The sequence below is a fragment of the Schistocerca nitens genome, chromosome 10, assembly GCF_023898315.1.
Source record: "Schistocerca nitens isolate TAMUIC-IGC-003100 chromosome 10, iqSchNite1.1, whole genome shotgun sequence".
NCBI classification, from domain to species: domain Eukaryota; kingdom Metazoa; phylum Arthropoda; class Insecta; order Orthoptera; family Acrididae; genus Schistocerca; species Schistocerca nitens.
Window position 1 is genome coordinate 21903326 of NC_064623.1, and position 21665 is coordinate 21924990.

Below are 21665 nucleotides of genomic sequence, written 5' to 3' on the forward strand. Positions count from 1 at the left end.
GCTACCGTCCAATACTAACTGGTGATCCCTTGATGCCTCAGAGCATGTCCTACCTACCGAGCCCTTCATCTAGTCAAGTTGTGCCACAAATTCCTCTCCCCAATTCCGTTCAGTACTTCGTCATTAGTTACGTGATCTACCCCTTTAATCTTCAACATTCTTCTATAGCACCACATTTGGAAAGCTTCTATTCTCTTCTTGTATAAACTATTTATCTCCATGTTTCATTTTCATGGCGGCACTCCATACAAATACTACCAGAAAAGACTTCCTCACACTTAAAACTGTACTCGATGTTAAGAAACTTCTTTTCTTCAAGAGCGCTTTCCTTGTCATTGCCAGTCTACATTTTATATTCTTTCAACGTCGACCATCATCAGCAGTTATTTTGCTTCCCAAATAGCAAAACTCATTTACTTCTTTAAGTGTCTCATTTCCTAATGTCATTCCCTCAGCATCACCTGATTTAATTCAACTACATTCCAATATCCACGATTTGCTTTTGTTGATGTTTATATCCTCCTTTCAAGACACTGTTCAGTTCAACTGCTCTTCCGGGTCCTTTGCTCTCTCCGACAGAATTACAATGTCATCGGCAGAGCTATGGCGGTATGGCTCAGTATTCCTGCGGGGACTCCAAACGACTTGTTGACTCCATGCCAGGTCGTGTGGCTGCATTATATCGAGCAAAAGGAGGCCCGATACGGTGTTACAAGGTATCCCATGGTTTTTTTCATGTCAGTGCGAGCAGGCACGCAAAGAATAATTTCGTTTCAAGTTGGATTTTCATGTCACACAACATTTATAAGAAACTGACAGAAAAGGGTAATTTCTAGACAGTCGAAGACAGAATCTCAGGTTTCTCCATATACAGTGAGAGAAATCAGATGAGCCATGACTGGGCAATCAGTTATTTACAAAGCCTCAATGTAATTTTAAACATAAGATAAAAATAGGCGTGCGTTAAAAGCTTCGCAAGTATCTGCAGAAAGGACAAAGTTCTTGTAAGTGTATACTAAGAGTAGACACTGTTGCCTTCACTTTACAGAACGGCACTTAAAGTAATTCGCGGTTAACATTAAGTTCTTGTACTATCTTCGTCTTTGACATAGTCTAATATCACAAAATTTTTCTTGTTTAATTTGTGAAGTGCACGTTAATAAGGTATATATGTGTAAATCTTTCACCTGTTCGGTAGAAGAAATAGAGACTTACATCTTATTTTCATATAGATTTAATTTTATTTATTAATTATTTAATGTCATTGCAGAAATGAAGATCATATTAGAAAATAGGGAAGCAGTTTTACATGAATCACAGTAATTTTGTCAAACCAGCTAGCTTCTACATTGATAACTTATGACAGGGTTTAGCACAACGAAGACAATCCTTGGAAAAAAAAAAAACACTCGTGGAGATTACAATGTGGATTCCGCAGCCGCGGCCTGTACATTGACTCTCTTTGCCAGATTTCTCTCGGCAGATGAACACAATTCTTGTCCTGGACCGATGACATCGGGGTTCCACCGTGCTAATAGTCTCTCCCTGAGCAGAGGGAGAGTTGCATTGTTGCAAACGAATAAAACGAAAAGCAGTGGACCCTGTAACATCGTAGCTATATGGACATAGTACACGTACTGCGCTATGCCTTGTGCCTGGTGGAAGCCAATTCTAACAATCGTGCCTATGCCACTTAAAGTGACAGTCTTAGCTGACATGTAAAGAATTAGTGTCTTTGAGCCAAACGCCTCTTTACTATAAATTTTGAGCTGCCGCATGGAATTACGAGTACGTCGGTACATGTATCCCACCAGTCCAAGGCAAACCATATTGTAAGTTACTGACAGAGAAATTCCCGCGATGAATATTATACGACTGTGCAACAGGTAATATTCGCTCGTTCTTTCCAAAGCAATGGTTGCCGCCAGTACTACGCTCCAGGGTATTAGCGAACACAACAGCTGACGGCGGAATACCTTCCTTACTTCAGCACGTTCTAGGTCGCTAGGAAGCCTGAGGTGACGAACGCATGCGTACATTTGGTAGCAGAACGAGTTGAGCCAGATACAGTTCAGAAGAGTTAGTGCGCTATCAATCTGCACCGTCGTAGATAAGTCGGGGACACCGGCCATACGGTACAAGACCTCAGAAACCAAGATCTGGATCATACCTGTTATCTGAAAGGACAAGAATATCTTTCCGGGCAAGTTACGTAAATTGGGAAGATACACGTACACTGCGGCAGTCAAAAATCGGAAGAGAATATTCATTGCTACAAACGTTATTTCTAAAGGTTCTAAGCCCTCGATTTTAAAATCCTTGTACTTCAAGGTGCTACTGTTTAGACTGTCTTTGTAGCTCAGTATTCTGTTTGTCGGCTTGTCTTTGCCTTGTACATAATATCCACAGTATGGTGAGTAAAATCCACGGTGGTCCATGGGGGCGCGACATGCCTCGAGATAACTTGTGGAAGCAAAATCGCGACACTTCAGGAGGAGAATAGCCCTGCAAACAGAGCAGACGGCGTCGGTTGCGTTGAGTTGCGGGCAGGGTTGGTCGTCAGGACCACCGAAAACGCAGCGGGCATCGCGCACAGACTGAATCATACTGAAGGGGACGTCCTGGCAAATGCTGACAGAGTTGACAGTCATCCAGGCGAAGAGGCAGAGGTTGACGTTGGCCCTCTGCGTGTAGGCCAGGTAGCTGGTGACGGGTATGTGGGGCGACCCCTGCGACAGGTCGTGCCACAGCTGCACACGGCACTGCTCGCGCCGCTTAATGGTTTCCGGAGGCAGGTCTTCCAGTGGGCACGTGGGGTGGTCCAGGGCGTTGGCCAACAGCTGCATGCAGCCAGTGTCCACGGACAGCGTAGCGTTGCTTTTGTCCTCCAGCTGCCACTCCTCGCCTGCAAGATCAATGACAGCAGTTGGGTGGTGGTTCTCGTCGTACGCTGAATGTGCCACAAATGCGGACAACTTTCCACCATAAACGGTTATCGTAATATGCATGTCGCTACCAAACAATCCCATATATGAGTATCTCAACACGGTGTGTCATTCTTACACTGCCAGCTGGTGTGAATTGAATAAGTGTTCTTCAGTATTCTCAGACACTCACGATGATTATATGAAGCTGGTATCTGTTGCCGAAAGAACAGTTACCACTGATGACCGTGCAGCGTCTCTAGAATAAAATGATAATTAAATCGAAACCCTTAGCTGTCGATAGGTGTTGTTGATATACATCAATGGGGACACCTGAAGATATGTGCTCCGACCAGGAGTCAAACCTGGGATGTCCTGCTTACATTGCAGATGCTCTATCCGTTTGAGCCACCGAGGGCACAGAAGACAGTGCGAATGCAGGGACGTATCCCTTGCACGCTTCCCGTGAGACCCATATTCCTAACTGTCCACAACCTACATTCGTAGTGTTCCTAATATGAGGGCCACTCCAAAAGAAATGCACACAACTTTTTTTTAAATCCATCTTTTATGCTACATGTCTGAAAGTTTCACAGTGTGTAGATACATTCTTTAGGAACAATATTTTCATTTCTCTACATAATTTACATCCCTCTCAACTGCGTTACGTCATCTTGGAACCAGCGCCTATATACCCGCACGGTAAAATTCTGGACCAACCTGTTGGAGCCACTGTTTGACAGCGTGCACAAGGGAGTCATCATCTTCAAACCTTGTTCTACGAAGAGAGTCTTTCAGTTTCCCAAAGAGATGATGGAGCCAGGTCAGGACTGTAGGGTGGGTGTTTCAGTGTTGTCCATCCGAGGTTTGTGATCGCTTCCATGGTTTTTCGACTGATATGTGGCTGTGCATTGTCGTGTAACACCAAAACATACTGCTTTTGCAGATGTGGTCGAACACGACTCAGTCGAGCTTGAAGTTTCTGCTGTGTCGTCACATGCATCAGAATTTATGGTGGTTCCTCTTTGCATGATGTCCACAAGCAAGAGTCCTTCGGAATCGAAAAACACCGTAGCCAAAATTTTCTAGAAGAAGGTGTGGTTTTAAATTTATTTTTCTTGGGTGAATTTACATCATGCCACTCCAATGATTGCCTCTTGGTCTCTGGTGAAAAATGAGGCAGCCATTTTTCATCACCTGTCGCAATTCTTCCAAGAAATTCATCTCCACCACTCTCGTACCAAAAGTTCGCTGCATAGCGTTTTTCTTGTTTCTTTGTGAGCCACTGTCAACATCCTGGGAACCCACGTGGCACAAATCTTTTTTAACGGCAACACTTTCAGTATTGTGCAAACACTTCCTTCCCCTACCCCAACGTAGCGTGACAATTCGTTCACTGTGATGTGTCTGTCAGCAGTCACCAATTCGTTAACACTCTGCACATTGTCTGGGGTGTGTGCAGTACGAGGCCTGCCGCTGCGAGGACAATCCTCAATGTTGCCGTGCCGGCTTTCATCACCTAACCTGCTTGCCCACCGACTAACTGTACTGCGATCGACAGCAGCATCTCCATACACCTTTCTCAACCTCTTGTGGATGTTTCCAACTGTCTCGTTTTCACAGCACAGGAGTTCTATGGCAGTACGTCGCTTCTGACGAACGTCAAGTGTAGCAGCCATCTTGAAGACATGCTGTGACGGCGCCACTCACGGGAACAGGTTGAACTAAGTTTGAAAACAAGAGGGAAGTATGTATCTACACACTGTAAAACTTTCACACATGCAGAATGATAACTGTATTTTTACAAAAATAGTGTGCATTTCTTTAGGAGTGACCCTCGTACATATTTGCCCATTCAGTGGTATCTGTTCTTTCGGGAACATATACCATCTTCATACAGTTAAAGGCTACCCGGCCACTGACCTCCTTCTGTGCAAATGCGCACACTTTGCCCGAACTCTTACTGGACTCGTCAGCTTAGGCTGGCGCGAGTAATGAGTGAATGGGCAAATACGTATTAGGAACACTACGAATGTAGGTTGTGAACAATTGGGACTGTGGGTCTCACAGGAAGAGTGCAAGGGATAAGTCCCTGCAGTCGCACTCTCCCCCGTGCCCTCGGTGGCTCAGATGGACAGAGCGTCTGCCATGTAAGCAGGAGATCACGGGTTCGAATGCTGGTCGGGCCACACATTTTCAGCTGTCCCCGTTGATGTATATCAACAACACCTGTCGGCAGCTAAGGGTTTCGATTTAATTTTCATTTCACTTGGGTTGAAGTTGTTGTTTGTTGTATTTTGTTACTATCCTGAAACTTTCTACGCTGACAGCGAAAAGGTGACCAGTTTTAAATTAATTTTAATTACAGTGTGGGTATATAAATGTAGACTAAAGAATCAACTTGCTTAAAATAATGAAGGGTAATTATTCAATCACTAGAAAGAAGGAAACTCATCGTCCACATACTATGAGCTATAATTTTGTACCGCCATTTTTGGTCCATTCTTCACAGCTGCAACTGCTAGTTTCAACAATCAATTCTAATTACGCTGCAGTCCTCTTCTAAACTTTACAGCACTTATTAATTCGTACTCTTTCAATATTAATATTTGTTAACATGTCATTTAATGTTTCGAATAAATCATAATTAATTATTCATGTTTTGTAGTAATAAGCAACATCCTTTGTTTCGTAAATGGCCTCAAAAACTGTAGCTGGTAAGAAAATTACAAGTACAATTGGTTCGAAAAAAATGGTTCAAATGGCTCTGAGCACTATGGGACTCAACATCTTAGGTCATAAGTCCCCTAGAACTTAGAACTACTTAAACCTAACTAACCTAAGGACATCACACACACCCATGCCCGAGGCAGGATTCGAACCTGCGACCGTAGCAGCCTCGCGGTTCCGGACTGCAGCGCCAGAACCGCACGGCCACCGCGGCCGGCGCACAATTGGTGCACGTTCATATTGAAATACTATCACAGAAAAGCTTGCAGAAACTCTTGAACTGATAAGGGCTGTCGAAATCACGTGTTGTTGTTGTGGTCTTCAGTCCAGAGACTGGTTTGATGCAGCTCTCCATGCTACTCTATCCTGTGCAAGCTTCTTCATCTCCCAGTACCTACTGCAACTTACATCCTTCTGAATCTGTTTAGTGTATTCATCTCTTGGTCTCCCTCTACGATTTTTACCCTCCACGCTTCCCTCCAATACTAAATTTGTCATCCCTTGATGTCTCAGAATATGTCCTACCAACCGGTCCCTTCTTCTAGTCATGTTGTGCCACAATCTCCTCTTCTCTCCAATTCTGTTCAGTACCTCCTCATTAGTTATGTGATCTACCCATCGAACCTTCAGCATTCTTCTGTAGCACCACATTTCGAAAGCTTCTATTCTCTTATTGTCTAAACTATTTATCGTCCACGTTTCACTTCCATACATGGCTACACTAAATACAAATATTTTCAGAAAAGACTTCCTGACAAATCTATACTCGATGTTAACAAATTTCTCTTCTTCAGAAACGCTTTCCTTGCCATTGTCAGTCTACATTTTATATTCTCTCTATTTCGACCATCATCAGTTATTTTGCTCCCCAAATAGCAAAACTCATTTACTCCTTTAAGTGTCTCATTTCGTAATATAATTCCCTCAGCATCACCCGATTTAATTTGACTACATTCCATTATCCTCGTTTTCCTTTTGTTGATGTTCATCTTATATCCTCCTTTCAAGACACTGTTCAGTTCAACTGCTCTTCCAGGTCCTTTGCTGTATCTGACAGAATTACAATGTCATCGGCCAACCTCAATGTTTTTATTTCTTCTCCATGGATTTTAATTCCTACTCAATTTTTCTTTTGTTACCTTTACTGCTTGCTCAATATACAGATTGAATAAAGTCGGGGAGAGGCTGCAACCCTGTCTCACTCCCTTCCCAACCACTGATTCCCTTTCATGCCGCTCGACCCTTTTAACTGCCATTTGATTTCTGTACAAATTGTAAATAGCCTTTCGCTCAATGTATTTGACCCCTGACATATTCAGATTTTGAAAGAGAGTATTCCAGTCAACATTGTCAAAAGCTTTCTCTAAGTCTACAAATGCTAGAAACGTAACCTTTTCTTAATCTATTTTCTAAGATAAGTCGTATGGTCAGTATTGCCTCACGTGTTCCAACATTTCTACGGAATCCAAACTGATCTTCCCCGAGGTCGACTTCTACCAGTTTTTCCATTCATCTGTAAAGAATTCGTGTTAGTATTTTGCAGCTGTGGCTTATTAAACTGATAGTTTGGTAATTTTCACATCTGTCAACACCTGCTTTCTTTGGGATTGGAATTATTATATTCTTCGTGAAGTCTGAGGGTATTTCGCCTGTCTCATACATCTTCTTCACTATATGGTAGAGTTCTGTTACTTCAGAATCCCATAGGGAGTTGTAAATGCACAGAGTGGTCTAATAGGGCACAGATTAAATTATAAATTATTCGTAAAAGCGCTGCACACGAAAAAGTATGGTCGCCCTACAGTGTCCTCAGTACAAGACGAGTTTGCGTTTTTACACCACACTGAAGCTGTCAGCCATTTCGCATTTCCTATCGATATATGATTTGAGGTCCATTCTTAAGAACTACGAGGGTTGGAACTTTAATAGAGGCAAATATTTATTTACAACTTACACAAAGCAGACACATGTTTCCAAGTTTTCCTGTCCTTGTGTATAACCCCTTGCCAGCAATGTGGAAGTCGTAGGGTACACGCAGCAGCGCCAGATGTGTTGATACACCGAGTGGAGCGGTCTGCTTCCTGACGAATCTCTGTGACAGTTCTGAAACGAATGCCGTAAAGAGGTTCCTTCATCTCAGGAATCAAGCCCCATCGATCGACCAAATCAGTCGCAAGCTGTGCCACACGAGACCGGACATTCTCCTGCAAAATGATGGACGGATCTGTGCAGAAACTGTAGCCGCTTCTTTGTCTAAGCTGTTCATTTTTGAAACACAGCCCGCAATCCACCGCAGTCCCAGGACTTAAGCCCTTGTGATTTCAACTTGATTCCTAACGTGAAGGAAGCACTACTTGGCAATCGTTTCAGACCTGTTACAGAGATTCGGGAAATAGACCGCTCCTCTCGATCTATCAACACACCTGGCGCTGCTAAAACTATCCTACAAGTTCCACCTCACTGACAACTGGTTACACACAATTCTGGTGACTACTCTGAAGGACCGTAAAGCTTTGAAACATTTAACAAGTTGGTTTGTGTGTACATCCTGCGTAGCAAGCATATAAATACTTGTTTTGTAAATAAAACTGCCTTTTCCTGCTGCTAGTTACTTTATTTATCCCAGACGCGTTTCGCCTTCTCCTGTTATAAGGCGTCTTCAGTGGTATCTATGACGACACAGTTTTGTTAGTTTTAGATTATTAAACAGATCACTTCGTGATTTATTGTAAAAAAAAGTAATTACGTGCGATTTGCTGATCTGCATTTCCTCACATCTAGTATGGAGGTCGCTCTACCACTTTTATCACTGCCGTATAATCACATCTTTGTGTTCTCGCCTTCCACAAACTGTTCACCATGTTTCTCACTCTTTTTCGTGGTGGAATATTGTTCTTTTGCCACTCGATACAACTACACTCCTGGAAATTGAAATAAGAACACCGTGAATTCATTGTCCCAGGAAGGGGAAACTTTATTGACACATTCCTGGGGTCAGATACATCACATGATCACACTGACAGAACCACAGGCACATAGACACAGGCAACAGAGCATGCACAATGTCGGCACTAGTACAGTGTATATCCACCTTTCGCAGCAATGCAGGCTGCTATTCTCCCATGGAGACGATCGTAGAGATGCTGGATGTAGTCCTGTGGAACGGCTTGCCATGCCATTTCCACCTGGCGCCTCAGTTGGACCAGCGTTCGTGCTGGCCGTGCAGACCGCGTGAGACGACGCTTCATCCAGTCCCAAACATGCTCAATGGGGGACAGATCCGGAGATCTTGCTGGCCAGGGTAGTTGACTTACACCTTCTAGAGCACGTTGGGTGGCACGGGATACATGCGGACGTGCATTGTCCTGTTGGAACAGCAAGTTCCCTTGCCGGTCTAGGAATGGTAGAACGATGGGTTCGATGACGGTTTGGATGTACCGTGCACTATTCAGTGTCCCCTCGACGATCACCAGTGGTGTACGGCCAGTGTAGGAGATCGCTCCCCACACCATAATGCCGGGTGTTGGCCCTGGGTGCCTCGGTCGTATGCAGTCCTGATTGTGGCGCTCACCTGCACGGCGCCAAACACGCATACGACCATCATTGGCACCAAGGCAGAAGCGACTCTCATCGCTGAAGACGACACGTCGCTATTCGTCCCTCCATTCACGCCTGTCGCGACACCACTGGAGGCGGGCTGCACGATGTTGGGGCGTGAGCGGAAGACGGCCTAACGGTGTGCGGGACCGTAGCCCAGCTTCATGGAGACGGTTGCGAATGGTCCTCGCCGATACCCCAGGAGCAACAGTGTCCCTAATTTGCTGGGAAATGGCGGTGCGGTCCCCTACGGCACTGCGTAGGATCCTACGGTCTTGGCGTGCATCCGTGCGTCGCTGCGGTCCGGTCCCAGGTCGACGGGCACGTGCACCTTCCGCCGACCACTGGCGACAACATCGATGTACTGTGGAGACCTCACGCCCCACGTGTTGAGCAATTCGGCGGTACGTCCACCCGGCCTCCCGCATGCCCACTATACGCCCTCGCTCAAAGTCCGTCAACTGCACATACGGTTCACGTCCACGCTGTCGCGGCATGCTACCAGTGTTAAAGACTGCGATGGAGCTCCGTATGCCACGGCAAACTGGCTGACACTGACGGCGGCGGTGCACAAATGCCGCGCAGCTAGCGCCATTCGACGGCTGTGCCGTGCGTGTGATCATTGCTTGTACAGCCCTCTCGCAGTGTCCGGAGCAAGTATGGTGGGTCTGACACACCGGTGTCAATGTGTTCTTTTTTCCATTTCCAGGAGTGTATTTCGTCGTACACTGTTTTTCACAACGTAAATATTGCGACTCCATTACGTGTTTCATCTTCTTTGGTATGATTACCTATTTGTTGCCAACCTAACGAAGTATGTGTTCGAGACTAACTTCTATTTACGATGTTTATACCGCGCGTGTGTGTGTGTGTGTGTGTGTGTGTGTGTGTGTGTGTATGAGTGAGAGAGACTTTGTAACTCACCTACAGTCGCTGAGTGCATCCACTTTCCGAATGGAAGGTAATCTGAGGATTGAGGTAATTACTTGTACTGCAAGGGATCGTGGCAGAAAGACAAAACTCTCAATTAAAGCCGGAAAATTTCGACTGAGAAAATAAATGACCATCAAGAGAGACGGCAGAAACAGAAGTAACAAATGAAACTGGCAAAAGAGATCAGAGCGGTTCTAGGCGCTTCAGTCTGGAACCGCGCTACCGCTACGGTCGCAGGTTCGAATCTTGCCTCGGGCATGGATGTGTGTGGTGTCCTTAGGTTAGTTAGGTTTAAGTAGTTCTAAATTCTAGGGGACTGATGACCTCAGATGTTTAAGTTCCATAGAGCTCGGAGCCATTTGAACCATTTGAAAAGAGGCCAGAGCAATTAACAACCCAGAAGTGACATCACATAGCGATGTCGATTTTAAAATAGTACTAGGTGACGAAACCAAAGTCAGCATTGTGTCATCAGGGGCTGGAAGTCGATCAGGCTGGCACAGAAACAAAAGTGCATGATCTAAACAAATGTTAATAGGGGTGATTATTTGTCAACTACGATGAATTATACCTTAGCGATGCCGGTTTAAAACTGGTACTCGATGACGAAACCAGAGTCACTATTGTGTCGTCAGCAACTCGCTATCGACCAGGTTGGCTAAAGAAACAAAGGTGTGTGATCTAAAAATTGTTAATAGGGATGATTATTTATCAACTACGGTGAACTATACCTCGGTGTGGTTGCAAGTATCGAGAAAAACAGATCGTAAGTTAATGTATTGGGTAAGTCCTATATGAGCTGGAAGTGACCTGCTGCAGAAGATGAACTTTGATATGACGTTGGAAATGCAGTAGAAGGGATTTCTGAGTCCAAGGAACTATCAACACATGGACTTTGACTGATTCTGTATTGCCAAAATAATTTTTAAAAGCCATATAAGGCAACTGCATCAATACATTAAACGTTTACACGTATGAGAAAAAAAAAACACGCACCACGAAGGAATTATCCGAATGGGACATAAATCGGTAGATGTGATATACATGTAAAGATCAGGAAAATTGGGCTATTTATTCAAGAGCAATAGCTTCACAAATTGAGCAAATCAATAACAATCTTTGCTCCTTATGTAAGCATTTATTCGTCTTGGCACTGCACTGACTGTTAGAGTTGTTGGACTGCTCCTGAGGGATATCGTGGCAAATTTTGTCTGGTTGGCGCGTTAGATCGTCAAAATTCCGAGATGGTTGGAGGGGCCTGTTGTTGTGGCTGTTTTGTTGATGGAGAATTCGTGTTTTGGGTCTTGAAAGTAGTAACCCGAGAGTGTTACTTTATTGTGATAGATCCTAGTGTATATCCACGGAATATCCGCTTGTTCCTACAGCGATAATACGCCCTAGCGTTTTTTAGATATAGACCACGAACACTGAATGTACCACATAGCTCTCACGTATTGTTGTTCGTCGTGTCGAGTGACCACTCAACCTAGGGACTGTAATGGGACGGCTAATGTCAAAACCTGCAGAACGTGTGAACTTTGAACAAATGTAAAATTGTGTGGTTAAAAGTGATGGTGGCACCTAGCTCCTTTTTTCCTTCTTTTTTGTTTTGTGTTGTTGTTTAGGGCTGTCCGTCAGTGGTATTGTAAATTTTTTGCTTGTAATCGGTACGCTACTACGATTTCGGTTCTACGGCTTATATTTGAAACAAAGAGGAAAGGCGTTAAGTATACAGCAGTTGGAAAAAGTCGTCCTAAGGAAGGCAAAGATAATCAACATTTTCCATATAATTGTAACTGCGATGATGTTGTCATAAAGAGATTAATGAAGTTACGACTGTCTAGTTGTCAAGAGGAAAACTGTTATTCTTAATTGAAACTAAATGAGAAGCATACTTCGGATGTTCTATTCGAGTAATTCGTTTATTACAAAAAGTTCTCTTAAACGGGAAGATACACAAAAGTGTAAAAAGTTACTTTTTTTGATCGCAACAGAAAAATAGAAGAAAGCCAGTAAAGGTGGTAAATTACATCGGTGGTCTTAGTTGTAACGTAATCGTGATACAGTATCAAACAGATACAACAGAAGATAGTAGTTTTCGCTGGATCTAACTTTCTTTACGTAACAAGTTTACTTAAGTAAATTTACTATTGGAGCTGACACACGACCGTAGAGCGAAAAGTTTTATTTTCAGTATAGAGTCCATTATTAAATTTAAAGGAAATTAGCCTATGTAGACAGCACGATTTATTTATGAAAGTATACGATAGATAACTCACAGTGCAATCAGCTTTAAATGGTTATAAGTTTTGTATATCGGTGCAATTAATTCCAATCAGCTAGAGTTCATGTTACCCACACGTTTCTCTAACGCGAGCGATTCCGTATACATTTTCCCATACTTTGAATTTCACGCATACATATGAGAATTACTTAAGAATTAGGGAATCCCTTATGATAGCAAGACAGTCAGATGCGTCAACTTTAACAGTGCTTATACGTATATTATTTCAGTTAGAAGCTACACTGAAGAGCCAAAGAAACTGGTGCACCTGCCTAATATTGGGTAGCACAGCCACGTGAATGCAGAAGTGCAGCAGCACGACGCGGAATGGACTCGACTAATGTCTGCAGTAGTGCTCGAAGGAACTGACACCATGAATCCTGCAGGGCTGTCCCTAAATCCGTAAGAGTACGACGGGGTGGAGATCTCTTCTTATCAGCTTCCCAGAAATGCTGAATAATGTTCACGTGTGGGGAATTTGGTGGCCAACGGAAGTGTTTAAACTCATAAGTGTTCTTGGAGTCACTGTGTAGCAATTCGGGTTATGAGGGGTGTCGCAGTGCCCTGCTGGAATTGCCCAAGTCTGTCGGAATGCACAATGGACATGAATGGATGCAGGTGATCAGACAGGATGCTTATGTACGTGTCACCTGTCAGAGTCGAATCTAAACGTATCAGGGGTCCCATATCACTCCAACTGCACACGCCCCACACCATTACAAAGCCTACACCAGCTTGAATTCATGAGGTTGTCTCCATGCCTGTACACGTGCATCCGCTCGATACAATTTGAAACGAGACTCGCCCGACCAGGCAACATGTTTACACTCATCAACAGTCCAATATCGTTGTTGACGGTCCAGGCTAGGAGTAAAGCTTTGTGTCGTGTATTCATCAAGGGTACACGAGTGGGCCTTCGGCTCCTAAAGTCCATATCGATGATGATTCGCTGAACGGTTCACACACTGACACTTGTTGATGGTGCAGCATCGAAATTTGCAGCAATTTGCGAAAGGGTTGCACTTCTGTCACGTTGAACGATTCTCTTCAGTCGTCGTTGGTCCCGTCCTTGGAGGATCTTTTTCCGGCCGCAGCGAAGTCAGAGATTTGATGTTTCACCGGATTCCTGATATTCAAGTTGTTGTGCTGGCAGAAGAGCCAACACCATGTTAGTAGTGGAGGCCGAAATGCACGCGTTTTAGCTCACGCAGGCTGGCGTGAGGAGGGAAGAACTATACTGACGTGAGTTCTGGAACATGACGACGAATTAGAATTCAGAAAGCGGACGTAATTAGTTTGATACTTAACCTTAATCCATTAATGATGAACGTCGCTCTTGACGGTACATGAGTCACAATATTATCTGTCCAGAAGACATAGCAACTGAATATGGCGCCTTGCTAGGTCGTAGCAAATGACGTAGCTAAAGGCTATGCTAAACTGTCGTCTCTTCAAATGAGAGCGTCTGTATACAGTGAACCATCGCTAGCAAAGTCGGCTGTACACCTGGGGCGAGTGCTAGGGAGTCTCTAGACTAGACCTGCCGTGGGGCGGCGCTCGGTCTGCAATCACTGATAGTGGCGACACGCGGGTCCGACGTATACTAACGGACCGCGGCCGATTTAAAGGCTACCACCCAGCAAGTGTGGTGTCTGGCGGTGACACCACACAAATCAAACTCGTGAAATGGTCATACTAGAAAATCCACAGTTCGTCGCTACCTCTGAGATGACGTGTGCTGTCGCTCGTGCACCGACTATAACACTACGTTCAGACTCACTTAAATTTTGATAACCTACCACCGCTCTAACAACTGCGCCAGACACTTGTCTTTTATAGGCGTTGCCGACCGCAGCACCGTACTCTGCCTGTTTACATATCTCAGTAATTGAATACACATGCCTAGACCAGTTTCTTTAGCTCTTCTATGTATTTTCAAGTACCTGGTTGTACAGGGCTAAATGTACACTCCTGGAAATTGAAATAAGAACACCGTGAATTCATTGTCCCAGGAAGGGGAAACTTTATTGACACATTCCTGGGGTCACATACATCACATGATCACACTGACAGAACCACAGGCACACAGACACAGGCAACAGAGCATGCACAATGTCGGCACTAGTACAGTGTATATCCACCTTTCGCAGCAACGCCGGCTGCTATTCTCCCATGGAGACGATCGTAGAGATGCTGGATGTAGTCCTGTGGAACGGCTTGCCATGCCATTTCCACCTGGCGCCTCAGTTGGAGCAGCGTTCGTGCTGGACGTGCAGACCGCGTGAGACGACGCTTCATCCAGTCCCAAACATGCTCAATGGGGGACAGATCCGGAGATCTTGCTGGCCAGGGTAGTTGACTTACACCTTCTAGAGCACGTTGGGTGGCACGGGATACATGCGGACGTGCATTGTCCTGTTGGAACAGCAAGTTCCCTTGCCGGTCTAGGAATGGTAGAACGATGGGTTCGATGACGGTTTGGATGTACCGTGCACTATTCAGTGTCCCCTCGACGATCACCAGTGGTGTACGGCCAGTGTAGGAGATCGCTCCCCACACCATGATGCCGGGTGTTGGCCCTGTGTGCCTCGGTCGTATGCAGTCCTGATTGTGGCGCTCTCCTGCACGGCGCCAAACACGCATACGACCATCATTGGCACCAAGGCAGAAGCGACTCTCATCGCTGAAGACGACATGTCTCCATTCGTCCCTCCATTCACGCCTGTCGCGACACCACTGGAGGCGGGCTGCACGATGTTGGGGCGTGAGCGGAAGACGGCCTAACGGTGTGCGGGACCGTAGCCCAGCTTCATGGAGACGGTTGCGAATGGTCCTCGCCGATACCCCAGGAGCAACAGTGTCCCTAATTTGCTGGGAAGTGGCGGTGCGGTCCCCTACGGCACTGCGTAGGATCCTACGGTCTTGGCGTGCATCCGTGCGTCGCTGCGGTCCGGTCCCAGGTCGACGGGCACGTGCACCTTCCGCCGACCACTGGCGACAACATCGATGTACTGTGGAGACCTCACGCCCCACGTGTTGAGCAATTCGGCAGTACGTCCACCCGGCCTCCCGCATGCCCACTATACGCCCTCGCTCAAAGTCCGTCAACTGCACATACGGTTCACGTCCACGCTGTCGCGGCATGCTACCAGTGTTAAAGACTGCGATGGAGCTCCGTATGCCACGGCAAACTGGCTGACACTGACGGCGGCGGTGCACAAATGCTGCGCAGCTAGCGCCATTCGACGGCCAACACCGCGGTTCCTGGTGTGTCCGCTGTGCCGTGCGTGTGATCATTGCTTGTACAGCCCTCTCGCAGTGTCCGGAGCAAGTATGGTGGGTCTGACACACCGGTGTCAATGTGTTCTTTTTTCCATTTCCAGGAGTGTAGTATATCATAAATCGTGACTGATTGCTGATGCAGCCTAGTACACTGTGTTTCGGTGGACAGAGCCCTGTTTCTCAACTCCATGCAGTCACATGAGAGTCGTTGAGAACGATCCGCACTTGTTAACACACATCCACACATATATTTCTCAGATTTACTGTAGTTCAGAGTAATTACATTTATTGATTGGCGACTCCATGTTGTCTTGTGCACTACGACCAGATAACAGGTATACTTGAAAAAAGAGACAGCATTGGTCGTATATTTTTTTTTTTTTACTATTGCAAAATCGATTTTCTGTCACTGAGTGACCATCTTCAGTGCTAGAAGTTAAAAATTTTTTTCACATTACTATCAGAGAGTACAACATAGAAAATCACAATTACATCTGCATATGAACGTAACACTTGTTAGAAACAAACCTATACTGTATAACTTAAATTGGGATGCACTGTCACTAAGCTTACGGCAATCACATAGACTGAGGTCGCTGTTTACCTGCACTTGTTCAGCAGACCTCGGTGTGACGGGGCTTGACACGGCCTCTATGTGACATGTGTCACGTGAAGACATAGTATTATTGGTTTTGCGAATTATTAACACTAAATAACTCTTGTACTTTTGTGAATGGTGTAGTAATTCAAATTTAAAATGTACGTACAATCTGATATTGACGAAGTCGTCAGTACATTTAATAAGTTACACAACAAAATTGCTTTCACAGTTGAAAAAGAACAGAATGGAGTCATTAATTTTTTAGACCTAACCATTTGGAAGGGAAAATGGAAAACATACATTTGACATTTACAGAAAATCAACATTCACAGATATCATCTGAGATTATCGTTCACAACACCCAGACCAACACAAAAAAGCGTTTTTCCACTTTGCATTTCATCGTATGTTCCGATTACCATTATCTAATGAAAACCATGAGAAAGAGTTAAACATAGTTAAACAAATTGCAAGAAATAATAATTACCCGTTGAAATATGTCATGAACATTTATGAGATGACATCCAAAAAATATAGTAAAGACAATTTAAGGCGGAATGAGACAAGCGAAACTAAAAATAAAAAATTTATCACATTGCCTTTCTATGGTCCCATTAGCAATAAAATTGCCAGTGTATTCAAGAAGAGAAATATTAATGTAGGTTTCTCGATGGCGAACAGACTGGGCGTGCTTTTAAGGAATAACATTCATGAACGCAAAGTCTTACATGAATCAGGTGTTTACAAACTTATGTGTGCCACGTGTAATGCAGGTTACATAGGGCAAACAGGACGAAAATTAGAAACAAGGTTCCGTGAGCACGTTGCACTTGAGAGAAAAGATATTGCTGAAAAATAGAATTTCGCAGCCCATCTGGTAGCAACTGGTCATACAACTCCAGATTTGACATCGCAATTGAAGTTGTTGCACAAGGGTAAAAAAGGTCACCTTCTCGATCTTATGGAAGAGATGGAGATCTTTTGTCATAATAAAGCTCCAGATATCGAGAAGCACACATTTTTGGGAATGCTTCTCCGATTTCCTATGAAATAAAGTCAACTTGTGGTCAATTATCACAATTTGCAATTCATAGTCAGCTGCTTGTTATCCCTTATATACAACGCCTCAGTCATAGTCGCTACGAGAACACGTATAATGGCCGCTATTTCAACTATCTCAACACATTAACACACATGTTTTCAGTTTGTTTTAATAACATTACTAATTTCGGTTTTTTAAAAGATGCTTCTTTCTTTTTTGTTCTGTAATTTACAGAACTTATAGATGCCTACTGAACATAATTTTACTACAGTCGACATCTCGTAGGCGTTGACACAAAGTAATACAAACCGGTTATCACTTTACGTAATTATTTTTAATGTATGTTAACAATTCCTTTGCTATTTGAATAAGTGCTGGATATCGTGCATAGTCTATGTTTAATTTCTCTAAAGTACGATGTACATTTTGGTATAAGTGACACTATTACTTGTCCTTCCTCATGATGGTTTCTCGATGATTGATGTATGCTACTTGTTCGCACCTTATATTTGCACGGCATTTTAATTATTAAGTAACGGCAGTTTCGTACTGTGATTATTTTTTATATATTTGACTCCTTGGTATTAACGTTATTATTTTTTATATATTTGACTCCTTGGTATTAACGTTATTATTTTTTATATATTTGACTCCTTGGTATTAACGTTTGTTACATAAATTACGAACGTTGTACTTTTGACTTCCCACGCCAGATGGTGGGTGTTACGTTTTTTAAGAAAGACCTGTGTTGCGCCTCTTTTTATGTTGTTCATTTATTATTCTTTGGCATTATCTTTTGCTTTTTATATGTTCTGCACTCTAACAACTTATCATCGATCTATTTTATGTTTTATAGTTTATAGAAAACAATACGCCAATGTATTTTAGATATTCTCCTGCGTCTGCTATGTGGTGTACGTACATTTTAAATTTTAATTACTACACCATTCACAAAAGTACAAGAGTTATTTTGTGTTAATAATTCGCAAAACCAATAATACTATGTCTTCACGTGACATGTCACATAGAGGGCGTGTCAAGCCCCGTCACACCGAGGTCTGCTGAACAAGTGCAGGTAAACAGCGACCTCAGTCTATGTGATTGCCGTAAGCTTAGTGACAGTGCATCCCAATTTAAGTTATACAATATAGGTTTGTTTCTAACAAGTGTTATGTTCATATGCAGATGTAATTGTGATTTTCTATGTTGTATTCTCTGATCGTAATGTGAAAAAATTTTTAACTTCTAGCACTGAAGATGGTCACTCAGTGACAGAAAATCGATTATGCAATAGTAAAAAAATAAAAAAAAATATACGACCAATGCTGTCTCTTTTTTCAAATTACATTTATATCAAAAATATTGGCAAGTTGTCTAGTGCAATTAGCTGTCTACAACTACATGCTTACTCCGCAAGCCACAGTACGGTGCGATGCGTAAGGACGCTTTACCGCAGCTAGTCGTTCTACTCGCAAATAGAACGAGGAAAGAACGACTATGTATGTGTCTCCGTATCAGGCCTAATTTCTCAGATCTTGTCTCCGTGGTCCCTACGCGAAATGTATGCTGACGGCAGTGGGATCGTTGCGCAGTCAGTTGCAAGCGTCGGTTCTACAAACTATTCAATTAGGGGCCGAAATGTCGAAACATTATTAATTAACTGTTAAATTAGAGATCGAAATTTTATTCATTAAATAAAAATGGAATCTATGGGATATATTATATACAGTTCATGTATGAGAAATATACAAAACAACACTAATTAGAAGAAGCCGTTTGTATATAGGGCACAAAAAAACTATCTACAAAAAATTTTAGTGCGCTTAGAAGAGATAGAAACACTTCCTTGTATGACATAAATGTCACAGGTGGACCATTTGCTTGATAGCTGTCCATGAAGATTTATTCCAGGGGTAGTCAACATTTTCACCTACTGTCCACTTTCGTATCTCTGTTACCAGTAACATTTTCTAGCCACCCACCTGTTCCATAGTAACGATTACATATGAATTAGGAAAATAACTCTACTTCGTAAAATTTATAAAGCAGAGTTACAGGAACTTAAAGCATATAAAATAACTAATTACCAAATACACAATGCGATCAAAAGTATCCGGACACCAGGCTGAAAATGACTTACAAGTTCGTGGTGCCCTCCATCGGTAATGCTGGAATTCAATATGGTGTTGGCCCACCCTTAGTCTTAATGATAGCTTCCGCTCTCGCAGGCATACGTTCAATCAGGTGCTGCAAGGTTTCTTGGGGAATGAAAACCATTCTTCACGGAATGCTACACTGAGGAGAGGTATCGATGTCCGTCGGTGAGGCCTGGCACGAAGTCGGCGCCGGCCGGTGCGGCCGAGCTGTTCCAGGCGCTTCAGTCTGGAACCGCGCGACCGCTACGGTCGCAGGTTCGAATCCTGCCTCGGGCATAGATATGTGTGATGTCCTTAGGTTAGTTAGGTTTCAGTAGTTCTAAGTTCTAGGGGACTGATGACCTCAGATGTTCAGTCCCATAGTGCTCAGAGCCATTTGAACCATTTTGAACGAAGTCGGCGTTCCAAAACATTCCAAAGGTGTTCTATAGCAATCAGGTCAGGACTCTGTGCAGGCCAGTCCATTACAGGGATGTTATTGCCTTGTAACCACTCCGCCACATTTCAAGCATTATGAACAGGTATTCGATCGTGTTGAAAGATGTAATCGCCATCCTCGAATTGCTCTTCAACAATGGGAACGAAGAAGATGCTCGAAACATAAGTGTAGGCCTTTGCTGTAATGGTGCCACGCAAAACAAAAAGGGGTGCAAGCCCTTTCATCAAAAACTCGACCACACCATAACACCACCGCTTCCGACTTTTTACTGTCGGCACTACACATGCTGCCAGATGACGTTCACCGGGCGTTCGCCATACCCATACCCTGCCATCGGATCGCCGCATTGTGTACCGTGATTCGTCACTCCACACGCTTTTCCACTGTTCATTCGTCAATGTTTACGCTCCTTACACCAAGCGAGGCGTCGTTTGGCATTTACCAACGTGATGTGTGGCTTATGAGCAGCCGCCCGACCGTGAAATCCAAGTTTTCTCACCTCCCACTCGCTTCCCACGCCCGGGTTGCCGGGTTCGATTCCCGGCGGGGTCAGGGATTTTCTCTGCCTCGTGATGACTGGGTGTTGTGTGCTGTCCTTAGGTTAGTTAGGTTTAAGTAGTTATAAGTCCCATAGTGCTCAGAGCCATTTGAACCATTTCACCTCCCACCTAACGGTCATAGTACTTTCAGTGGTCCCTGATGCAGTTTGGAATTTGTATGTGATGGTCTGGATACATGTCTGCCTATTACACGTTACGACCCTCTTCAACTGTCGGCAGTCTGTCAGTCAACAGACGAGGTCGGCCTATACGCTTTCCACTTCACTATCATATCGGAAACAGCGGACCTAGGAATGTTTAGGAGTGTGGAAATCTCGCGTACAGACGTGTGACACAAGTGACACCCAATCACCTGACCACGTTCAAAGTCCGTGAGTTCTGCGGAGCGCCCCGTTCTGCTCTCTCTCGATGTCTAATGACTACTGAGGTCGCTAATATGGAGTACCTGACAGTAGGGGGCAGCACAATGCACCTAATATGATAAACTTATGTTTTAGGGGATGTCCGGATTCTTTTGATCACACAGTGTACTTCATGTCAAAGTTTTATGAAAAGTTAATTTTATTATTTTTTTTCCTTTTTTTAAAAAGTTGTGTTAAGGTCTTATGGGACCAAACTGCTAAGATCATCGGTCCCTAAGCTTACACACTATTTATTTATTTATTTTTATTTATTTATTTATTGTTCCGTGGGACCACATTTAGGAGAAGTCTCCATGGTCATGGAACGAGTCAATACATGAAATTATAACACGATTGTAGAAACAGATAAAATGAAATATAAGAAACATATTCAGGTGACAAGTCGTTAGTTTAAATAAAGAAAATCAAGAATTTAACACCGGAATTTGCTTAATTTTTTAGCTCTTCCAGGAGCTCCTCGACAGAATAGAAGGAGTGAGCCATGAGGAAACTCTTCAGTTTAGACTTAAAAGGGTTTGGGCTACTGCTAAGATTTTTTAGTTCTTGTGGTAGCTTATTGAAAATGGATGCAGCAGAATACTGCACTCCTTTCTGCAAAAGAGTCAAGGAAGTGCATTCCACATGCAGATTTGATTTCTGCCTAGTATTAACTGAGTCAAAGCTGCTAACTCTTGGGAATAAGCTAATATTGCTAA

General features: G+C 43.8%; 1 protein-coding gene across 1 annotated transcript in view; it reads right to left on the reverse strand.

Annotated features, from left to right (window-relative positions):
• Window positions 1–1218: 1218 nt before the first annotated feature.
• The window catches only part of LOC126210112 (uncharacterized), a 101281-nt gene continuing 80834 nt past the window's right edge, over window positions 1219–21665 (reverse strand). Inside the window, exon 7 of the mRNA XM_049939256.1 lies at window positions 1219–2905. Within this exon, the coding sequence (XP_049795213.1) occupies window positions 1419–2905 (1487 nt within the window). The 3' untranslated portion in view covers window positions 1219–1418. The remainder of the gene's footprint in view (window positions 2906–21665) is intronic.